Source organism: Heteronotia binoei, chromosome 8 (assembly GCF_032191835.1).
Source record: "Heteronotia binoei isolate CCM8104 ecotype False Entrance Well chromosome 8, APGP_CSIRO_Hbin_v1, whole genome shotgun sequence".
Classification (NCBI taxonomy): Eukaryota; Metazoa; Chordata; class Lepidosauria; order Squamata; family Gekkonidae; genus Heteronotia; species Heteronotia binoei.
This window is the reverse complement of record NC_083230.1, coordinates 32,100,931-32,123,607: the sequence shown is the minus strand read 5'-3', so window position 1 is coordinate 32,123,607 and position 22,677 is coordinate 32,100,931. Positions and strand designations below refer to the sequence as shown.

The 22,677-nt window shown below is 42.5% G+C and overlaps 1 protein-coding gene across 1 annotated transcript in view; it reads left to right on the top strand.

Annotated features, from left to right (window-relative positions):
• The window catches only part of MDFIC (MyoD family inhibitor domain containing), an 85,581-nt gene that overhangs the window by 1,431 nt on the left and 61,473 nt on the right, over positions 1-22,677 (top strand). The window contains exon 3 of the mRNA XM_060244550.1: positions 10,139-10,267. Coding sequence (XP_060100533.1) covers positions 10,139-10,267 — 129 coding nt within the window. The remainder of the gene's footprint in view (positions 1-10,138; positions 10,268-22,677) is intronic.

The window sequence follows — 22,677 nt, the reverse complement described above, 5'->3', positions numbered from 1 at the left end:
TTACATTTTGTTGTGTTGTTCTGATTCCAGTTTTTTAAGAGCATGTGGGAAAAATAGCCAAGTTCTGACCGATTCCCCACTAGGCTTGTTCCTGTGTCAGAGCTCTCTCCCCCCCCCCCCCCCCAGCACTTCCGTCAGATTTTGCATAAGCTGCCGCAGGGCTGTGACTTGCCCCGCCTCTTACCCACAGCAAGCAAGATCTTTTGAAAACCAGTTTCTGCTTGCTGCAGGAAAAAGGCAAGGCAAGTCACAGGCCTGCAGCAGATTGTGCAAAATTGGATGGAAGCGCCAGAGGAAAAAGGGCTTCGACACCGGAACAAGCCTAGTGGAGAATCAGTCTCTGTGTTTGCTTCTTGAGATGGAAATCCCATAAAGTTCACTGAGGCTTAACAAAATCCTGTAAATGTTTATTTTGAAGTAAACCCCACTGTGTGTTCAGGAATATGTAAATGTGTATAGGATTGCAGCATACAATAGTAGTTACTACAGCTATTCTCGTGTGAATGATCTGCTTACATGAATATATGATGCGGGAGTAGGAAACTCACATTTTATTAATTTTTTTAAAATTACGTTATTTATAGTTTACATTTCTCACAAGGACTCAAGGCGGATTACACATAGTGAGCTGGTACAGTCACAAAAATGGGACATTCAGTAACCAATGCATTAGGATTTTAGAAGTCTGGAACCATCAGAAAAAAACTGAAGCACAGCATAAATATTCACATAACTCTGAAATTATATAAATAGTATCCTTTTTACAATAAGCAACACAGCATAGACCACAGTCCTTAATCATTTATCCAAGTTAGTTTGTAAAACCATTTTGTGCAGTACAGTCCTCTTACCTGCTCAGAAAAGCTGTCTTAAATAGTTCAGTTTTGCATAGTTGTCAGAAGATCAGGAGAGTGGAAGCTTTCCTAGCTTCCATGGATAGGCCATGTCACCTTTTCAGTAATGTGGGAAGAGCTGTGGTCTTCTGTGGGTCCGGCCTTCCACATAAGAACATAAGAGAAGCCATGTTGGATCAGGCCAGTGGCCCATCCAGTCCAACACTCTGTGTCACACAGTGGGCAAAATATATATATATACACATCTGCACTGCTCAGCTCTTGTGCTAGTTTGGTGTAGCGGTTAAGTGCAGCAGGCTCTAATCTGGATCCCCCACTTCTCCACATGAAGCCAGCTGGGTGACTTTGGGTCAGTCACAGTGCTCTCAGCTCCACCTACCTCACAGGGTGTCTGTCAAGAAGGATGCAAAGAATAAATGGACATAAATCTGACATTAGAAACCACAACATTCAGTCACTGATCGAAGAGTAGCAGTGCTTTTGCAAAGGAATTTCAAAGGGAGATTAGAAAGAGACTGCTAAATTGCAATTGATAATAAGGCTCAAGACCAGGGGTCATTTTGTAGAAAAATAGGTGGCAGAGCTCATTAGCATATGCTACCACCACCCCAGCCAAAAACAACCCAATGCAAGAAAGGTGAGCAAGGCCTGCTTGGGCTGGCTAGAGATCCAGCCAGCCCAAGCAAGCTTCACTCGCCTCAGGCTCTCCTGGGCTGCCCCTCTCCCGGTCAAAAGGCCAACAAGCCACCCGCTGCCCAAAATCACATAAGAAGTGGAGAAAGGGTGTTGTGGGCTTCTCCAGGGGTTAATGAGGGCTGCTGAGGGTGTAGCAAAGCCCCTGGTGGCTGTTCGCTTTCCTAATCCAGGGATTGTTATGCAGCTGCACCTACTATTCAATGGACAGTGGGGTGGAAGAGGGGGAACCATCAGAAAGGTTTAGGAGCTGCGCTCCTGTGAGCTCCTGCTGAATCTGAGGCCCACTCAAGACAATGCATCCTCCAGGATTGAATTGAGAGCTAGTTTTCCTGTCTCATTACTAATGTGTGCTATTATAATTTGACATCAGAAGTCACTTCACTCCCCAAAATATGAGGACTAATCCAAGTGTTCTGATTTTTAATCAGGGTCTTTTTGAAAAGGAATAAATACAGATAGGAACAGAGAAATCCATTTTTTAAAAGTTAGCCTTTTAGAATAAGCCAAAGTAAATTTCTCAGTGTACATTGTACTTGTCAGAAGAATACATCCTTTCACCCACCCACCCTGCCTCCCTCCAAAGAAGAAGTGTGTTTATACCTGGAATAAAACGTTGTTGGTCTAAAATCTGCCATGGGAGTGTGGCATTATTTTCTCTCTCTCTTTCCTCCCCTTTCGTCCCCAAAAGAGGAGAAGCTGAAGGGTGTGTGTGGGAGAGAGAGAGGCAGAGAGAGAGGAAGAAGAAAATATGAGATTGGATTTATACTCCACTCTTTACTACCTGAAGGAGTCTTAGAATGGTTTACAATCTTCTTTCCCCTCCCTACCTCAGATGCCCTGTAAGGTAGTGGAGCTGAGAGAGCTCTTACAGAGCTGCTCTTGGGCACAACAGCTCGGTGAGAACTTGTGACTGACTCAAGGTCACATCAGCAGGTGCATGTGGAGTAGTGGGGAATCAAATCTGGTTCTCCCAGATAAGAGTCTGCACACTTAACTACTGCACCAAACTGGCTGTCTTACTAAAAGGACATGGGGGGGGGGGGGCACAAAGGCAGGCTTGTCTTTGTATCTCTCCTGCACAAAGCATCCACAGAGTCCTTCATGTGCCTGTGTGAGTGAGGGTGGGGGAAGAGAGGCAAAAGGCAGGAAGTGAGGAGCCTCTGAGTGAGCTAGGAACAAAGCGAGGTAAAGCATGGCTGCAGTAGTAGTCCTGGAAAGAAAGCAGGCGAGGAGATTGCTTGGAGACTGAATTTGAGCCCTGCATGGACTGAATGTGGCCTGTGGGCCAGATGTTTGACACCCCTACTTTAGGGATTTTTGAAGCTAATATTACCTTTTAACAAAAATCTGCGTTGTCTAAGTTTACAGCAGTATTATGAACCCTTTCTTATGCAATTCCTCAGGGCCTGCAAGGCAGAGATACTCCACCAGGCTTTTGATTGAGAACAGCAATGGCTGGTACCTTTCTTTTCTTCTTTTTTGTCCACCCCCCTCTAGAAATTTTTCCTCCCCTCCCCGCTCTGATAGTCTGGAAGGAGAACTCAATTAGCAGGACACTATTGTTGTTGTTTTTTTTTTTTAAATTTGATTGTTTTAACTTGAATTGTTATGTCATTTTAACTTTTGTATTGTTTTATCTGATATACATTACCCAGAGCCTGGCCTAGGCTGGGATTGGGTGATTAAACAAATCAAATAAATAATAATAATAATTTAACTTGTTTACCCATATTTTTCTCATGCGATGCTGGTGGGTATAACCACAAGGGAGTGTATGGGGTAGGATTCACAGTGTACCAGGCTTAAGCCTGCTTGAGCATTGTTTGTCATTAAGGGGAGAAGAAGCAACAGTAAAGATTCAGTGCTGAAGAGGTTAAGAAACAGAGCATGTGGGAATGAGTTTGATTAGTCTTGGGATAGGAACCATCTCTAGGGCCATTTTTTTTGTTTTCCTTCAATCATCATTGAGAGTCAGTTGGTTGGAATTTGCCATATGCTGGCCATTATCATTCTGCTGTATGCTAATTTGCTATTCAGTGAACTATTACCTTCCATTTCAATGTATCTGAGGAAGCATATGTGCACAAAAGCTCATACCATGAATAAAACTTTGTTGGTCTTAAAGTTGCCACAGAACTCAAACTTTGTTCTACTGTTTCAGAATTACATGGCTACCCACCTGGTGTGTGAACTGTATGCTTCAGGCAGATAATGTTGAGTTGAATGCTTAACAACTTTGCCTTTCTCTTTAGCTGTGCTGTGGTAGTATTTCAATATTGATATCACTGAAACCTCAAGTTTTGCAATTCTGCTCATTTTCTCAGGACGCTTTACTGGCAATGATTTAATGTTATGAGTAATGGGTAAGTTTTTTTTTCAGCTGTTGAGTAAGTTGCTAATGTTTCTTGGTCTTATTAATACTACAGTTGAGTAATGAGTATTATTTTGTCATTTGGTTGTCTCTTGTTTGTCTTATGTTATATGGTTCACTTGATTATAATGTAGTCCTGATTTTAACAAAATGCAGTGTTTTCGACAGAGCTTTGGCATTCGATTTCACAGTGGCATACTTCAGCATTCAGTTTCATGTGTGTAATTTCAGTTAAGATGATTACATACAAGTGATATACATACAAACCTTCTCAAGAAAAATCTAAACCATCTTGGAATTTACGTTTATATCTGGTCATCTTGAAGGGTCACTTAGTTGAAGCTTCTGATCTTAGATTATTTTTTCAACCAGAATTCACAACTGACTGGAGTAAGTGGGAGCAGAGCTATGGTTCCTTTGATGTTCCTGCTTCAGTCATTCAGTGCTGAAAAGGCAAACCGTTTCCCATTCCAAAAATACAGCTTGCCTCTTAAAATAATTTGACTGTTTGCAGAAGAACTGTCAAATTTCTGACTGAACTCACCTTTCTTGTTTGCACTCACTTGGTGGCAGTGAGTTGCAGCCAAAATTTAAAAACAAACTGTTCAAATTTGAGAAATATCTTGATATACAATCAAAGTCTGATGTTTATGCAAATAATGCTTTTTGGACTTGTTAACTGTAGATCTTGACACTTAGGATTTGTAGTTTTTTAAAAATAGCCCTTAAAAAGTTGAAAGTTAACTTGTAAAGTTACCTGTCATTTTAAACTAAATGCCATGATACTTTTGAAACTATATTGCATATAGTTATGGGAATGTAATGATACATATGAATGTAATATATTATGTATTTACTTGGTAAAACACTCACTGATTTGAGTTAGAATGTTTTGAGTATCAGATTGATGAACTGATTATGATCTATTTAGGAGCTCAAAATGACATTTGTCCCTGGGATGTGCCAATAATGTTGATTTGGGGCCTGTGGTATGCTGCATGTGTTCCCTAGAAGCATGTTTGTGTAAATATGTCACTTTTGAATTTCAGTCCAAATTTACTCTAAAACTTCCCCAAGTATGAGTAAGAAATCTTCCTTCCCCTGCCTTTCAAATTGTTCCTGTGGAGCTGCTGGTTTAGATTCTACATCTGACCGGAAATCTCCACAGTGATTCACACACTAGTAATAATCTGTATGACTAAGTTAATGATGTGCCATCCCAAGTTTTGAAGGAGAACTGAGTCTGAAGTAGAGTGAAATAAAGAAAGATGGGTAGTGGACTGGGAAATTAGCAGGTTTCAAGCAATCAAAATAATACATTCATTGTTAATATCAAATAATGAAAGCTCCCAGAAAACCAGTTGCTCCAGGCACTGACGTAGGGATGCCAGTCCCCAGATGCTGGTAAGGGCTCTCCCAGTTTTTAGGGCTCCTCCCCTGATGCCAGCCCCACCCTCAACAGTAATCTGAGGCCCTAGTTGAAAAGAGCGAGTGCCGCCGACTCTTGCAAGGTGGGAGCTGGTGGCACCCACTTGGAAAGAGTGGGTGCCGTGTGCTGCTGCCCTGCAAGAAGCATAATTGCCTCTTGTAAGGTGGGAGTGTGCGGTGCTTGCTCTTTCCAAACAAGTGCCACCAGGTCCCACCTTGCAAGAGGCAATTTTGCCTCTTGCAGTGTGGGAGGTAGCAGCCCCCGCTCCCCCCCCCGCCAGTTAAAGAAAAATTTCCCTTTAAAAGGTTGGAGAAAAGTGTGTGTGGGGGGGTAGAGTGAGAGCTGTGTCTGGGATGCAATAACATCACTCTGCATGATGTCATCATGTCAATGATGGCCATGCATCTCCTGGAATGCCCCCCAAATCACCCCCTGTGGGGACAAAATTAAACCTGGCAACCCTACACACTGAAGTGGTATACAAGTTACACCTCTCAAGCCAGAAGGTAATAGGGCAGTGAAAAGGATGAGGGCAAGAGAATTAACTGACAAGGAACACTGTAGCTACTGAAAATTTGTTCAGGAATTTGATCCAATGTGGGTTTTAAGCATCTAGACATAGATTTTTCTAGGGAAACATGCCAAAACAGAGTTCCAGAACCTCTTCATGGAAACAAAATTCTAATAAAATGTCTAAAAGTTCATGAGGGGCAGCAGGGGAGCATGACAGTGTATGATCCAACAAAGTATGTTAAAACACAGTTGCTTCAAGGGCATCATTCAGCACCAAAAGCAAGACACAAAAAAGAACTGAGGAAATTGGTGGCATCTCTGAAGTTTGGAAACTGCTTTAAAGTAGAGGTAATGCATGAAAATAATATTGTTTCAAAGAATGCTGTGTGTTTTTCCTTCATTTCCCTGATGATGATTTCTTGGCACATTTTTTTCTAGCCACTAAATGTTACCAAAAGGGAAAAGAACAGGTACTTAATGTAACCCAGGAGTTGGAAATACGGGCAAGTTCAAGGCCTCCTTTCTTAAAGCCCCCTTACGTAGGCTTAAGCAAAGTAAACTGTTTATTACAACAGAGAAAATACAGTTTTGCACTCAGGGTATGGGACTCCCCACCCTCAAACTACTTTCCCTGACCAAACCAAATGTCCAGTAGTCAGTGTCCCAGAAGTGCTGTTTTCTTGTTGAAGCTGGTCTAGCCACAGTCCCTCAGAAGCAGGCCTCTAGTGGAGAGGAAAGTCCTCACGGCTTCTCTCCTCACCAGCCAAGAGAAGAAATCAGCTTCAGTTCAAAGACAGATGGTCTTGGGGTTAACCTCCTCCAGAAGAAGGGATTTCTATAACAGGAGGGCCCATACTCAGCACTCCAGACCTTAGAGAAACAAATGACTAGGCCTCTTGCTCCATAACCTACTTCCTCTTCTTTTTCCTCCAGTCATTCCTATACATACTCCTCCCAATATGCAAATTCATTCGTTTCATTGCTCCACCCAACAGCATGCATCCCAAAGCCATACACGTATTCTTTGTCTATAGGTGTTCTGCAGCTGCATAAATACGAATTTGGAGGTAGCTGGAAGTGCACACTTCAGAGCAGGTTCCGAGCCAATTATAGAGACTCAAAAAGGGAGAGCAGAGAGGCCAGGAATTATAAGTGGATGCTGATCAGTCAAAGGGGAAGGAGGGGGTATCCTGGGAATAATTCCACATAAGATAAACGAGGGGGCAATTCCAGGAGAGGAGAGGGCAAGTTATGGAGGAGATTCCATTTGAATTGCCTGTATTTTTCTTTAGAAGAGCCATGGTGCCTTTTAAAATAAATATATTATTTTCATCTTTGTTTTTCTTACCAGTAATTTCGCATTCATTGTTCATTTATATATTCTTTTTGTGCATCCAGAAGCAAATAATCGTACCCAGATTGTAGCAACCATACCAACTCTCCCTCACACTTGCATTCAAGTGCTGTCTCCAGCCTTACAGCTTATTTTATTGCCTATAGTAGCCAACCTCATGTGGTAGCATGTCCTGCTTCCTGTGATTCCTGCCTTTCAGTTAAACCACCGAAGAAGACTGTCATCACTATTTCCATAATCAAAGACTTATCTGAAAACTTATGTTCTTCTGTTTCTTGATTTATCTGTTACAAAGCTGTTTCCCTTTAAGGGATCAAGTAGTCTTAATTTCCTTAATACAGCAAAACGATAGGTGAATTGTTCATCCAGCCAAGCAGTAAACTTGCTGTGGGATTGCTGTATTGGTCAACAGTTTGATTTATGTACTTAAAGGTTTGTTTTTCCTTCTCCTAGGTATGCGTGGGGGAAGAAAAATCTTTCTGCAAAAGTCTTTCAAATAGGAAGGCAGAGCTCACAATTCATTTTAAATATATGATGCCTTCTTTGATGATTATACCTCCCCTCCCCCCCCCCCCCCAAAAAAGGCTTCATAAAATACCTCAGTGAATCTATAAACCATTGCTATATGTAGACTGGGGTAGTGTTAAACTTGGTTAATTTGTACAACAGTGAAAATCTTTCATTCCTGTCAACAAAAGATTCCAAGTATAATCCCAGTATTTATCTCTATAATAATAAAAATGTAGTGGTGTTGGCTAAATGGAGCTCTCCCGTTGGTTATGGGTGAGCTCCATCAACCTTTGGCCCATCAGACCCTCAGTCAACTGCTCTTGCATGGCATTGGCTGACCCCACTCTCCCCCGTTCACAGTTAGCCTGGCCATGTTCGAACCAACAGCCAAAACACCTGTCTCACCTCACTGAGGGGACAACATGGCATTACGTGTGGGACTGCGGCGAGCCTGCCAGCTGTTTGACACAGCCCAGCTGTCCACAACACCTGCTGGAGGGTGCTCCCCCTGATACCTCCGACAACCTCTAAAAGAGCCTGGGTGCTGCCAGCACTGCTGCTCTCCTGCTACCTCCCAAGCCTGCTGAAATAGCCTACCTGCTGCCACCCCCCACTTTCTCAAGGCCTCCAAGTGGCCCTGGGAGCTGCTGCTGTCCCAGGGTCTCTGCTGCACCCTCCCAAGTGCTCCCCAAGGCCCTGGGAGCTGCTTGCATCCCTGCACCCTCCCTGGGTACTGCAGGCAACTCAGAAGGCTGCAGGATATGACCAGTGGCAGCGGTGCTTCACACTCCCTTGTGGAGGCCTTGAGAGCCTGTAGAAAGGACCCAGTGGTAGTGGTGGCTCCCAGATAAGCAGCAGTATGTGGGGGGAGCATTCCAAGCGATGGACAATAAGTAGGGGGAAAGCAAGGCTGATAAACTTCATGCAAAGTGCCGGGAGTAAGTGGGAGGAGACCGAGGTTTGGGGGGGGGGAATCCATGCCAATGGGTGGGTGGAAAGATGGCAAGGTGTGGGGGGTTAAATGCCAATAGTAGGGGGGTTGAAAAACAGCAACAGAAGGGGGGTGACTAATTGCAGAGGTTGAGATGGGTGGGTGGGAAGACAGCAAGGGGTGGGGGGCTAATGCTAATTGTTGGTGGGAGAAGATAGCAAGGAAGGGGGGAATGAATGCCTATTGTTTGGGGGGGGGGCGGGAAACCAGTAATGGAGGGTTAATGTCAAGGCTTCGAGGGACTGGGAAGACAGTGATGTTAGTGAGGGAAAACCAAATGCCAAGGCTGGGAGGGGTGGGAATACGGCGAGGGTCGGAGGGTTAATGACAACTTATGGAAGGTGGGGTGGGAAGACAGCCAGGAATGGGGGGGGGCAATGCAAAGGGTTGGGGGTGGCAAATCAGAAAGGATGGGGGAATACATGACAAGGGTTGGGGGGGGCAGAAATGGAGGTGAATGCCAAGGCTTGGGGGGTAAAGACACCAAGTGGGGGGAAACAAAATGCCAAGGCTGGGAGGCGACTGGGAAGATGGACACTCACACCCATGCTCTTTCTAGCTCCCATTGTATTTTTTGGGCACAACAGACCTTCCTCCTAATAGATCCATAAGTCTGTTTTCAATTGTAGGGAAGGGTTGGACTACTATACAGGCCTCAGATTCAGTGGGAGCTCACAGGAGCTCAGCTCCTGAACCTTTCTGAGAGTTCCACCTCCTCCTTCTGAGAGTGCCACCTCCTTGTCCGTTGAATAGTATGTGCAGCTGCTTAACAATCCCCGGATGAGCTCCACCACCTATTTTTCCTACAAAACAACCCCTGTTACTATATGTTGTCATTCCCATGGCAAGTCTGTGAGGACTATTCTTGCCTTACAGCAACTTCCATTAAGATTTGGATGGATCTTCTGAATTATGTGGAAAGCTCTACACAGTAACATGGCTCCAGGAACATCCAGTGCTGATAAGGAAACTTTCCATCTTCTTCTGTCTAACTGGCAAGCTTCACTAGATTTTGGGATGAGAGATGAGGAATGTTGCCGTATGGAAGCCATTTGTTGTGGGGACAAAACAATATTGTCTTGTTGCTTTCAGTATCATTTGCTTTGAATGCAGAAGTACTCAGAGTCAAACCTTGAGAGGTCTCTTTTTGTGGCTGGACATCCCTGTTCATGTATGGGTTAATACACAAAGGAGGACAAACTATTTTTTAAAATTGTAAATTAATCTTTTAAAAAACCAAATGTGATTAATTTGCTATGGTGGTATCTTAGGTGTCCTTAAGGTGCCCATTCAAACCATTTAACCACAAACAAATCTATATGAGAATCCTGTGGGAAATCCCCATTGATAAAGTAGCTTGTAAAGGAAGAGTGAAGTATTTGAATCAGTGGGTATAGTTTTATCCTTTGTTCTTGTTTAGAAAAATCTGGAAACAGAATGGCTGTGGGGGAGAGAGAGATGCCAGAGCCTTCAAGTAATCAGTGCATACAAACAAATACACAAGGCCAGTCGATCTGGGGAAATAATGCTGGCGATGACCTTGTCAGAAGTAAGTATTACCAGAACAAATTGCTGCTCTTTAGACTTTCTATAGTGCAATCTGTGTACTGACCATGTCAGTTAAATCTGTCAATTACAGTTAGTGTAAACTGCAATATGTGTTTGTGGAATTTCTGTGCAGGGATGATTTCTGTATCTGGAAGAGTAGAAACTAAGATATAAATATGCTGTTTCCTTATTTGTGTGCTATACCGTAACAGGAGGGCCATTTTAATGTATATTTTAAATTAGCACACTGTTCCATAGATTCAGCATTGAGCCTATCTTAATAAATGTCAACCTCATTTTCTGTATTCCTGTTTCTCTCACAAATACAGTATGTCATAGAAGTGAGTACACCCCCTTACATTTTGTAAATATTTAAGTATATCTTTTCATGTGACAACACTGAAGAAATGACACTTGGCTACAATGTAAAGTAGTGAGTCTACAGCTTGTATAACAGTGTAAATGTGCTGTCCCCTCAAAATTACGCAACACGCAGCCATTAATGTCTAAACTGCTGGCAACAAAAGCGAGTACACCCCTAAGTGATAATGTCCAAATGGGGCCCAAAATGTCAATATTTTGTGTGGTCGCCCTTATTTTCCAGCACTGCCTTAACCCTCTTGGGTCACTCAGGTAAACCATTGCTTTTTGTCTCACTGAAGTCTGTTGCAAAGTTAATGATCAGTTTCCTTAATAACTCTCTTGCTTACTTCCCTTCTGAATCCTCCCACTCCCTTCCCCCATTCAGAGCACGAGTGCTGTGTAGTTCTCTACTACTCCTGTTCTAGGCTGGTTTAGAACTGGTTAGGAGCTGAGCGCAAATATTGCAATATTTTGGTGGAAGTTCTCAGATGTATTGATTCATATAGTGTATGCTTTTAATGGATTATCCGTAATAATTCATTAAACTGCATTGAAATACTCTAATAGACACAAATACTATGGAATAGAAAGATGAATTAGTTGAATGTAAATGGGTTTGGTTTGGTGCATATCGAGCAGTTTTTCTTTGAAAAAAGCCTTTATATAAGTAATTCATTAAGGAGTCTGATAGTGTTAAATGTAACAAAATAAGAACTGATTTAATTACTCAAAATTTCTTTTGTTCCAGTTTGCCCCCAACTACATGTTTTTAGTTTTGCTCCTTTTGTTAACACTTTTTATCTTTCATTTATAAATGTTTTCAGATGTTTGTTTTTCACTTTTAAGCATTCAAGAAACATACTTAGGTTCATTTTATTGGTGACCTTTCTTTCAACAATTTAGTATTAAAAATGTTTTTGCTATATTTACCTTTGCTTTCAGGCATCAGATATCACAATCACATAGTCATTTTGCTGTGAATGTGTTGCAGTGAGAATAAAGTTGGGTCTCAATCTTAGTAACTGTTAGTGGTAATACTGGCATACAAAATGTGAGCAGCTTGAGCGAGATAACAGCATTGCAGATAGTTAGGGTTTCTGACAGGCTGGGGAGAAATGTTTTGTCTCTTTAACAGAAGTTTAATGGGGTATTATTTAGCAGGAAGCGTTATTTACCTTCATGCCATTAAAAGCTTCAGCTTCCCATTTCCACATATTAAGTCTCTATTAAACATTCAGAACATTTTTCTCCAGGACTGCTGGCAGCCATACAGATAGTTTTATTGAAGTCACTAGCCTGAAAACATATTTATTAGCCTATCCTTTTCTGATAGCCAGGCTAACACAATCTTGTGAGGTCTAAGAAGCTAAACCGCTCAGGGCGGCTTACAAGACATGATACATATACCATGATATAACAATAAAATACAATTAATACAATAAAATACAGTTAAATACAAATTTGTAAGTTTAAGTTAAATAAATAATTTAAAACCGATATAAATTAATGGTGCTACAGTTTCAGTACATATATAAAGATGGCTGGATATCATTGCCAAAATTCCACCTTAGAAGGCAAGTTGGAAGAGGACGGTTTTACAAGCCCTACGGAACTGATTAAGATCCTGCAGGGCCCGCACCTCCTCTGGCAGCTGGTTCCACCATTGGGGAGCCATTATCGAAAAGGCCTGCTCCCTTGTTGTTTTTAGCTTGGCCTCCCTTGGCCCAGGGATTTTCAGAAGATTTTGCGAACCAGATCTCAGTGCTCTCTGGGGAACATATGGAGAGAGATGGTCCCTTAGGTAGGCAGGTCCTTGGCCATATAGGGCTTTAAAGGTAATAACCAGCACCTTATAACGAACTCGGTACACAATTGGTAGCCAGTGCAGTTCCCGCAGCCTAGGCCGCACATGTTCCGACTAGCAGTCTGGCTGCTGCATTCTGCACTAACTGCAGTTTCCGAGTTCTGTACAGGGGCAGCCCCATGTAGAGGGCATTGCAGTAATCCAACCTTGAGGTGACCATTGCATGGATCACTGTTGCCAGGTCGCCACACTCCAGGAAGGGGGCCAACTGCCTCGCCCTCCTAAGATGGAAAAAGGCGGATTTAGCAGTGGCTTCTGTCTGGGCCTCCATTGTCAAGGAAGGCTCCAGTAGCACTCTCAGGCTCTTGACCCTACGTACTGGTATCAGTGATGCACCGTTAAAGGCTGGTAGGGGGATCCCCTCTCCCAGTCCGCCGCGACCTAAGCAAAAGACCTCTGTCTTCGCTGGATTCAGCTTCAGCCCACTCAACTTAAGCCAACCTGCCACGGCTTGCAACGCCCGGTCCAGATTTATAGGGACATCGTCAGTCCGGCCGTCCATCAATAGATAGAGCTGGGTGTCATCTGCGTACTGGTGGCAACCCAGCGCATACCTCCGGGCAATTTGGGCAAGGGGGCGCATGTAGATGTTAAACAACATCGGGGAGAGAACTGCCCCCTGAGGCACCCCACAATTAAGTAGGTGTCTCTGGGACAGCTCTCCCCCAATCGCCACCCTTTGTCCCCGACCCTCAAGGAAGGAGGAAAGCCACTGTAAGGCTAGCCCCCGAATTTCTGCGTCGGCTTAGCCTTCTGACATATTCATTGTTGAATTTGGGCACTTGAAGGATTTTATGATGAAGAGAGCTTGTTCTTAGCATGTGAACCTTTCTGCTTCTGTTGTCATTGCTCGCATATGAACATTTACTCTTGTCACATTTTTTTTTTGCCATGTTTTAGTAATATATTTGTTTTTGTGGTTCAGTTATGCTTTTATCAGTGAAGCAACATCTACAAAATGAATTTTATTAGAACTTGATTCTGCACAACTTGTTGGATATAAAAGTTCCAGGAACAGTGGGTATAGGAAATTCTAATGTCTTTAGACTTGTTCAGATTTAATCTTCCTGTTGCTCAAACAGGACTTCAGCGTTGTGATATTTAAGAAAACAAGAAGCATCTCCCATATATTCAAACTGTCATGAATAATTGATTAATAATAATCCAGTCCTCAAGATTAAATAGCCTATTATATGCTGAAGTTTTACAGATAGAAAGGTCACTGCCATCCATCATTTGAGCTTCAAATTTATCCTCTTCTTCACTAAACATCCCCCTGGTAATTTCTAGAAAGGGATATTTTCATCCAGATGGAGAAGATAAACTTGTGTTGGATGTGCTGTACTGCCTTATAAACCTTTGGCAAAAATAGGAATTTCTTTATTGTGAAAGGTTTAAAATGGCTATACATTTTAAGATTATATGTAGTGTGCTAGTAAAAATTCCTCCATATTGCTTGAGTGACTACAGAGTCTATATTTGTAATATTGCGATTTATGCATATTAGAAAACAGTGGTTTGGCAATTTATTGTTCAAGGAGATTAAGATTAGTTCTCTGCTGCTCAGTGATTGCAAATACAATGCTTGGTTGCTTGTATGAAATCCCTATTGGGCATTAGCCCTTGATAATATTCTGTATCAGGATAGATTTCATCTGCTGAAAGTCAGAAAAGTAACTATCACTTATACCAAAGCTATTTACATGATCATATAGAAATTATCAAATGGGACATTCACTAATTGATCACTACTACGATGCTTTCAGGACAATACTGGTTCTTGGGTTCTGCTTCTCAAATGGAGATTCTCGCTGTTGAACTAGCTTTAATGGCAATTCTTGCAAATAAGGGCACTGAACCGTATCTTACTGATGTGCTTTGTATCATTGGTTGATCTAGTTAAAGAAGTGCCTGTACACAGTAATCTTAAATCTGAGAATGACTGTCGCTCTCCTACTATAATATAGTGGGTTCTTAGGCATTGAAGAGGCGAGGTGGTAGTGATAACAAGTTCTTTATTGAGTACAGCATGGTGGTGGCTGCACTAACTGAACTGAGAAACGGGGCCTGCTGGGCCAACTATATACAACACTGGGTTCCCGTACTAGCACGCTGTTGGGTCATTCAAACCTGCAGGGGGCCTAATAACTAAGTTGTATAACCATATGATATCAATAAATGGTTAAAACACGAAACCTGCAGGGGGCCTGTGATTGGAGCAGGGCAGTTGAGATTTGGATCCTACTACCCATTGTTCTGAAGTCCCCAAGCTCAGTCCTTCAGGCTCCAATGAGCCAGGCAGGAACACCATTTGGTACACCTAGATTCATATACATAACACCTACAAAAGTATTAGTCCCATTCACATGAGTGATTCTGAAGTAGATTGGACTTGCAGGCGGTATAAGTATGGATGAAAGTGCTCAGTCTACTGTTGAGAAAGGATAATTTTGCTTTCTTGGTTAAGATTATTATTTTCAGTTTTTTTCTTTTTGTTGAGTGTATTAATCAATTTTAAAACTTTTGGAATAATGACATTCTCCCCTTTCAAACTCTTAGCATGATAAAGTCCCAGTTGTGTAACAGCCCTCCTTTTGTTTTTGTTCTCTGAATATGTATAGAAGATTATTTAGAAATGATCAAGTCTCTGAATTTTTGATGCTTTCCAAATAAAGTACAGAATGCCATAATTAAGTGTAAACCAAATGCTTAGTAGATCAGTCTTATTTTCCAGTTGTAATGCCTCCTGATAGCAATAATGCAGCAAATTATGCTGTTTTCTGTGGTAGTTTGTTAATTCAGAGTACTTTTACCTGGTTTAGTAATGCACAGAATACAAGAATTAAGAGCCTAATCACGATTTTCCTGTTATAATATTGTGGATCAAGATAACTAGATGTGGTAATCTACCATTTTCTACTGTAGTGTTACTAGAAGTGTTTCTACTGTAGTGTTACTAGAAGAGACTGTTAAAGCCATCAAGCAACTGAAAAGTGGCAAGGCAGCAGGAGTTGATGGAATTCCACCAGAGATCTGGAAGCATGGGGGCACAGTACTACATAGCTCACTTCACAAAGTACTTGTCACCTGCTGGGAACAAGGCAAATTACCACAGGACTTTCGCGATGCAATCATCATCACCCTATACAAGAACAAAGGGGAAAAGTCAGGCAGCTCCAAGAGAAATGCAGGGAACAAAACAAGGCTCTGTATGTGACTTTTGTCGACCTTACCAAAGCTTTCGATACCGTTAGCAGGAAAGGCCTGTGGCAAATCTTGGAACGTTTAGGATGTCCCCCAAGGTTCCTCAGCATGATCATCCAGCTACACGAAGACCAACGAGGCCAAGTCAGACACTGCAACGACCTCTCGGAGACTTTCCCAATAGGCACAGGTGTAAAGCAAGGCTGCGTTCTCGCACCAACTCTCTTTACGATCTTCTTTAGCATGATGCTTCAAAGAGCCGCAGTAGATCTAGATGATGACGATGGTGTCTACATCCGCTATCGCACCGATGGCAGCCTGTTCAACCTGAGGCGACTAAAGGCCCACTCCAAGACAATGGAAAAACTCATCCGAGAGCTACTGTTTGCTGATGCTGCTGCACTCGTCTCCCACTCGGTATCAGCTCTGCAGCATATGACGTCCTGCTTTGCAGAGGCTGCCAAGCTATTCGGCCTAGAAGTTAGTCTGAAGAAGACAGAAGTTCTCCACCAGCCTGCACCCCAGGAAGATTATCACCCTCCCTGCATCACTGTGGGTGAATCAGTTCTGAAGACAGTCCAGCAGTTCAGCTACCTGGGGTGCATCATCTCCTCAGATGCTAAGATCGACAAGGAGATCGACAACAGGCTGGCAAAGGCAAACCGTGCCTTTGGCCGACTGCACAAAAGAGTGTGGAGCAACAAGCATCTGAAAAAAGGCACAAAGATCAATGTTTACAAAGCGGTTGTGATGACAACCCTCATCTACGGCTCCGAATCGTGGATTTTATACCGTCATCACCTGCGACTCCTCGAGCGCTTTCATCAGCGCTGCCTTCGCACCATCCTCAACATCCACTGGAGTGACTTTGTGACCAACACTGAAGTTCTCAAGCGGGCGGAGGTTACCAGCATCGAGGCACTGCTGTTGAAGACGCAGCTGCGCTGGGCAGGGCATATTTCTAGGATGGAAAACCACCGCCTTCCCAAGATTGCCCTGTATGGCGAACTCTCCACCGGCCATCGAAATAGAGGGGCACCAAAGAAGAGGTACAAGGACTCCTTGAAGAAATCCCTTGGCACCTGTCGCATCAACCATCACCAATGGTCTGACCTAGCCTCAGATCGCAAAGCATGGAGGCACACCATCCACCAGGCTGTCTCTTCTTTTGAGAACGCACGCATAGCTGGTCTTGAGGACAAAAGGAGATTGAGGAAGAATCGCACTGCTACAGCACCAACCCTAAATCAGACTTTTCCCTGCAGCCACTGTGGCCAGACCTGCCTGTCCCGCATTGGTCTTGTCAGCCACCAGCGAGCCTGCAGCAGATGTGGACTATTGCACCCTTCTTAAATCTTCGTTCGCGAAGCCAAGCCGAGAGAGAGAGAACTGTAGTGATATATTCAATTAACCATATTTAGCATTTGAAACAACAAATTATATACTTTCCCAAAACTGCTAGTCATAGTATGTATCCTTACTACTTTTTGGCTAAGAAGTCCTAAATTTTAACTATCTCCAAAATAATTAGTACTTCAAGAAAACAAACTGTTTAAAATAAATATGTGGTAATTTGGTTGCATGTGCACAACTCCGTTTACTATTCTTTCCATCCAGGTACATGTGTGGCATGTTATCTGTATGAAATAAATGCAGTAGAAATTTGTATCTGAGTATTTCTGTAAAATGTGTTCTGTATTTTACAGCAGGTTGAGAAAATGCACCAGTTCACTTTTCTATGTATGTTTGTGTTTCCATGTCCATTTAAATTGGCAGTGCAGCAAACTGCTTGCCTCAAACCAGTTGTTGCATGGCTGACTTAAATCTATCTTTGGATCTAAAGCAGAAGTGGAAGCTAGCATGACAAGGAGAGATGAACTCTACAGGTAAAAGATGAACTCTACAGGTATAGGTGTCCCCCACCTATATGCCCTGTTTATACACATGTTTTGTAGAGGGCAAAGCCAGGCTGCACTGCAGCATGAGTACTCCTCAGTAATACTTGGTACCTATGACTCTATGATACTCTGGATATCCTGTGTCAGACTTGGCACACAAAAAGGAGTTCGGCAGCACTTTGGACAACCTGTCCCAGCTCCAAACATGCTGTGACCCCAAGGCTCAGCACATAACAAGCCTTAAGCAATGCAGATAAGTATGCCTCCATCTCTTTGTCTCTGGCTAAGGTGTGGTCTCCGGGCTCAGGAGCAAGCAGACACCTAGCTAATCTCATCCTCCAGGAAATGCATAGGCTAAAAAAAGTCTCTCCACTTGAATTTTTGTCCTCTCATCAAACCTTTTGCCTCTGTCAGTATCACTTCCCGTTGTGTCAATAACCTACTAATATTTCCTATCGAAATCTCAATTTCTGATTCCCTATGCCTTCATCCCAGAAACTTCCTGCCTCCACCCAGCTAATCTAATCATCCTGCCCATCCTCCATTCTTCTCCATTACCTTTCTGGAAACAGGTTATGAGTACCTAGTAGTCACACCCAAACCCATCACCCTGGCTTCCTGAGACCCTTTGTTTCAGTAACACCCGTCTGCTCATCTTTGCACATTCATTGTCCCATCACTCCATAATCCAATCTTACATTGTTCCAAGGAACATCCTGACCACCTATGCGCAGGATATGTTTTTGCCCATTTAAGGAGGCATTCTGGACATGCTCAGTGTGTGTTCCTGGATCCAGCTACACATCCAAGATGCTGGTCATTTTGCCCTTCTCCATGGACGTCAGCTCTCAGGACAGGTAGCTATTAAAGACTTCCCCACAAACCTCATCCTTTATCTGCTCCACTAGTTCCAGATTTCTGGTGTTCTTATTTGTGTGTGTTAGCTTAATTCTGTATGTGTGAATTTTTTATTATATTATTCTTTCAATTTAAAAAATTCTCTTTTCAAAATTAAATTGGTTTGGTCAGGGCTCTTTTTCTATCCTCTGCATATTAGGCCATGCCCACCTGCTATAGCCCATCCTGGAGCTTACAGTAGGCCCTGTACTAGGAGCCCTGTAAGCTCTTGGAGGATTGGCTACATCAGGGGGGCGTGGCCTAATATGCAGAGGAGCTCCTGCTAGAAAAAGAACCCTGGGTTTGGTCATTTAAAATTATTACTAACTCTCTCTCAAGTTATTACTGGTATACACTTGATAGAGATTCCGCTCCATAAGAGCTCTACATCTGCCTCTTCTAAATTCCTTCATAAAAAGAGGAGACCCCCAGCATTTCTGGTAACATTGGAACCACGTTGAGCAGACTTGTTGCACAAGAATGCAATCTGGATGCTTTTACCCAAAAAGCCAGTTTGGTGTAGTAGTTAAGTGTGCAGACTCTTATCTGGGAGAACTGGGTTTGAGTCCCCACTTCTTCACTTGCAGTTGCTGGAATGGCCTTGGGTCAGCCCTAGCTCTTGCAGAAGTTGTACTTGAAAGGGCAGCTTCTGTGAGAACTTTCTCAGCCCTGTCTATCTCACAGGGTGTCTGTTGTGTGTGTGTGTGTGTGTGTGGGTGGAAGGTAAAGGAGATTGTGGCCGCTCTGAGACTCTGAGATTCAGAGTATAGGGTGGGATATAAATTCAGTGTCGTCTTCTTCTTCTTCTATAAAAGGACATCTAGTGAAGTCCATTGGGGGAGGAAGAAAAGAAAATTTATTGAGCAATAAAGACAGTGTGCGGAAGTAAGCTGCAGCTTGCATATCAAGCTGCTTCGCCCTCTGAAAGAGATCAGAGTCTTTTGTACCCTGGATGATACTGTGGCACATGTTGGCATAAGGACAGGATAATTGGTTACATAGTTCATAATAATGACAGTCACAAGAAGCATCTGTATGACGTAAATTTCTGTTGGCTAAGGCACACTGGCAGTATATCATTGGATGAAAGCTGTGGTGCAACATAACATTCGGGGGTGTCCAGTGCACCTGTGAAAACTTATGACCAGTCAGAACTGGCTGGTGGGGGAATGGAAAGTCTTCTCTTCTCACACCAAGCTACTATCTCTCACTGATAAGGCTGGAATGCATCTCACCATCCCATCCCAGGTGCCTTTGTCACTAGATGGGCTGTCTAATATCATCAGTCAGACATCCTTCCCAGACTGGCTAAAAAGCAAACCATTAGGCCTGTGTCTCACATACTGGATACTTGATGAAATCTGGCAGAGGTCAGACATGGATTCAGAGATGTCAGAAACATTGTAGGCTTATGGTCTTTAAACTTTCCTGACATGAGACACATCTTTAACTCCCTGGGAGCAGTGTGGGACCCATTAAGTAGCAGGCGTGTGATAGGAAACTTTGGAACATCTTCATTGTCCCTGTGGCCATCTGAGGTTAGATGAGTGGCAACCTGAATAGGTTTTGATGTCATTGTGGCACCTAAAATTTGGAATTACCTACCCAAGGAAATTTATCTGTCTCTATATATAGTTGTTTTCCACACTAACAGGTGAAGACCTTTTTGTTTCGTTTACTGTTTCCTTATTAACTTGTATGGTCCTCCTCCCGGTTTGTATGATTATATTTTAAAAAAATTATTTCATCTAAATCTTGTAAATGCAGTATTAATGTTTGAATTGTTCACTGCCTTGGGAAGCCTGTTGGGTGAAAAGGTGACATAGAAACATTTTAAATAAAATAAATATAATTTTTTAAAATAAGAGGAAGTGTCAGCGTTTTGACCTTGTCATTGCCATGGCCAGGTTTGTGAGCAGCAGGTGAAGATAGCAGTGGATAAGAAACATCAGCTGAACTCTAGGAGATATTTTGTAGTGGGAAAAAGTGAGCAAGTTCAACAATACCCTTCCTGAAAGCTGTCTCTTCCCTTTGCCCACCCCTTGCCCTCCTTGTACAGTGCTCCTTGCTGGGTTATTGCAGTATGGAGCCTCCCCTACCCATGAAAGGTTAGGGGGGGGTTTCTGGCACCCTTTCTCACTCTCCCCCCCCCCCCAAGAGCAGGAGCAAATTTTAAGAGTTATTGAATAGAATCAGGCAGAGAAGACTTATGCTTTAAATTAAAACTAAAAAAATTAGACATGTTATATTGTTATTGTGGCTTTTTAAGAGGAGGAGGAGGACAGCAGTTACTTCCTGTTTTGTTGTGAGATTTTTTTATTCAAAGCATAAGAGTTTTGTTCAAAGCATAAGAGTAGGAATGGTTTCAGCTTGTACTAGGAAATTTGGGAATAAATTATATATTCTGTGTGACTTGAAGCCTCACTTATTTACTGTTGGCTAGAGTGTCCAAATGTAAAACAATTCTGGACCTCAGTTCTTAAATTAACATGTTGATATTTTGACAATCCCAGATAATCTTTTCTTAAATGGTTGGTCATAAATATTGCTTCTGTAACTATTGAAAGAGTTATTGTTTCTTATTGTTGCGATCAGCTGTGAAAACATGCATTGCTAGGAACTGGAAAAATACAGCTCCCGCTTCTCTTTCACAATGGCACCAAAATTTGGGAGTTTTACATGATGGCAAAATTGACAGATAACCTTAAATCTGTTGATGGCTGTGACACTACTTCCAATTTTGTTACCATATGGTTTCCTATATTAGAATATCTAACTGATCAACAAGAAATTCCCAAACTCATAAATAATTTAAACCTATGGTAGACTGTTGGTAATGCTAGCTTGTCTGTATTGACATACCTTCTTTACATGTGCACTATATTTTTACTGATATTTATGAATTGTAGATCTTTATGTCTTTAATGTGTACTGATTGATGACTTAAAGCTAATAACTGTTAATTTATTTTTTAAAAAGAAGAGGAAATATTTTGTTAGTGGTTTCTAACTTATTCTGAGTAAATGGTACAAAGGGCACTCTGCTTGTAAACAGTTACATCTTGACTTGAAGTTCTGTCTTGTGCTCTACATATGCTACAGTTTTGGTCAGAAAGCCCTGAAAACAAAAGATCAAATATTACCCTGTGCATGAATGCTTTGTTTTCCACCTCCTTGTCACTCCTCAGTGCTTATTTGTAGGTGGCTATATTTGCAAGTTCAGTTTGCATATGGAAGGGGGTGATTGAATGAAGGAGGGAAAGCAGATGGGAGTATGAAGGGCATTTTTTGTAGCAGGAACTCCTTTGCCTATTAGGCCACACACCCCTGATGTAGCCAATCCTCCTGGAGCTTACAGGGCTCTTAGTACAGAGGGCCTACTGTAAGCTCCAGGAGATAGGCTGCATCAGGGTGTGTGGCCTAATATACAAAGAAGTTCTTGCTACAAAAAAACCCCTGGGAGTATAGAAGGCATTCATATGCTTCTTGTACCTATAATGGCCTGGTATGGTGCCTAGGAACATTCTGTGTTTGTGTGTTGAGAATCAGGATTGTTTTAAGTACGTTTGTGAACCATATCTCCTTTCCTTATTTCTCTGCAGGGTACAAATTGAGTCCATTGATTTTTTCAAATAATTGAAAATTTGATGACTTAATTGTTCATCAATCTTCTGTACAGTCCCACATAGGACTGTACATGAGCAGGCTTGCCGTGGAGAGGTTTTATTGCCTCTGGGGGCACTGAGTGCCAGAGCCAGAATAGATTTTTTTGTGCTCAAATGGTCATGTGCTCTGGTGGTCCAGCCCACCCACCTTTTCACCACCAAAGGAGAAGGTTCTAGCTTTAGTTCTTCCAGTTCTTGTGAGAGTGTGTTGGGCCCTTTGGTATCTTGCTGTATTTCCCCTTTCTCTGGTGGCGGGTGACTGTCTTCCTCCTTTGCTGGTCATGGCGCAGAGGAGTTTATTTAAGAAATGCTCCTGTTGTGGTAACAATATGATAAAGATGGATGAGTGCAATCTCTGTTTGTTCTGCTTGAGTGAAGGGATAGTGTTTCCAGTTGCAAGGCCTGTCAGCATTTCATGCCTAAGGCCAAAGTGGATTGAGTTTCAGTGATGAAGGTGACCTTTCAGGAGGAGGCCTTCAAAACTACTGATCCTCCATCAAATTTGTCTTCTGCTCTGGAGA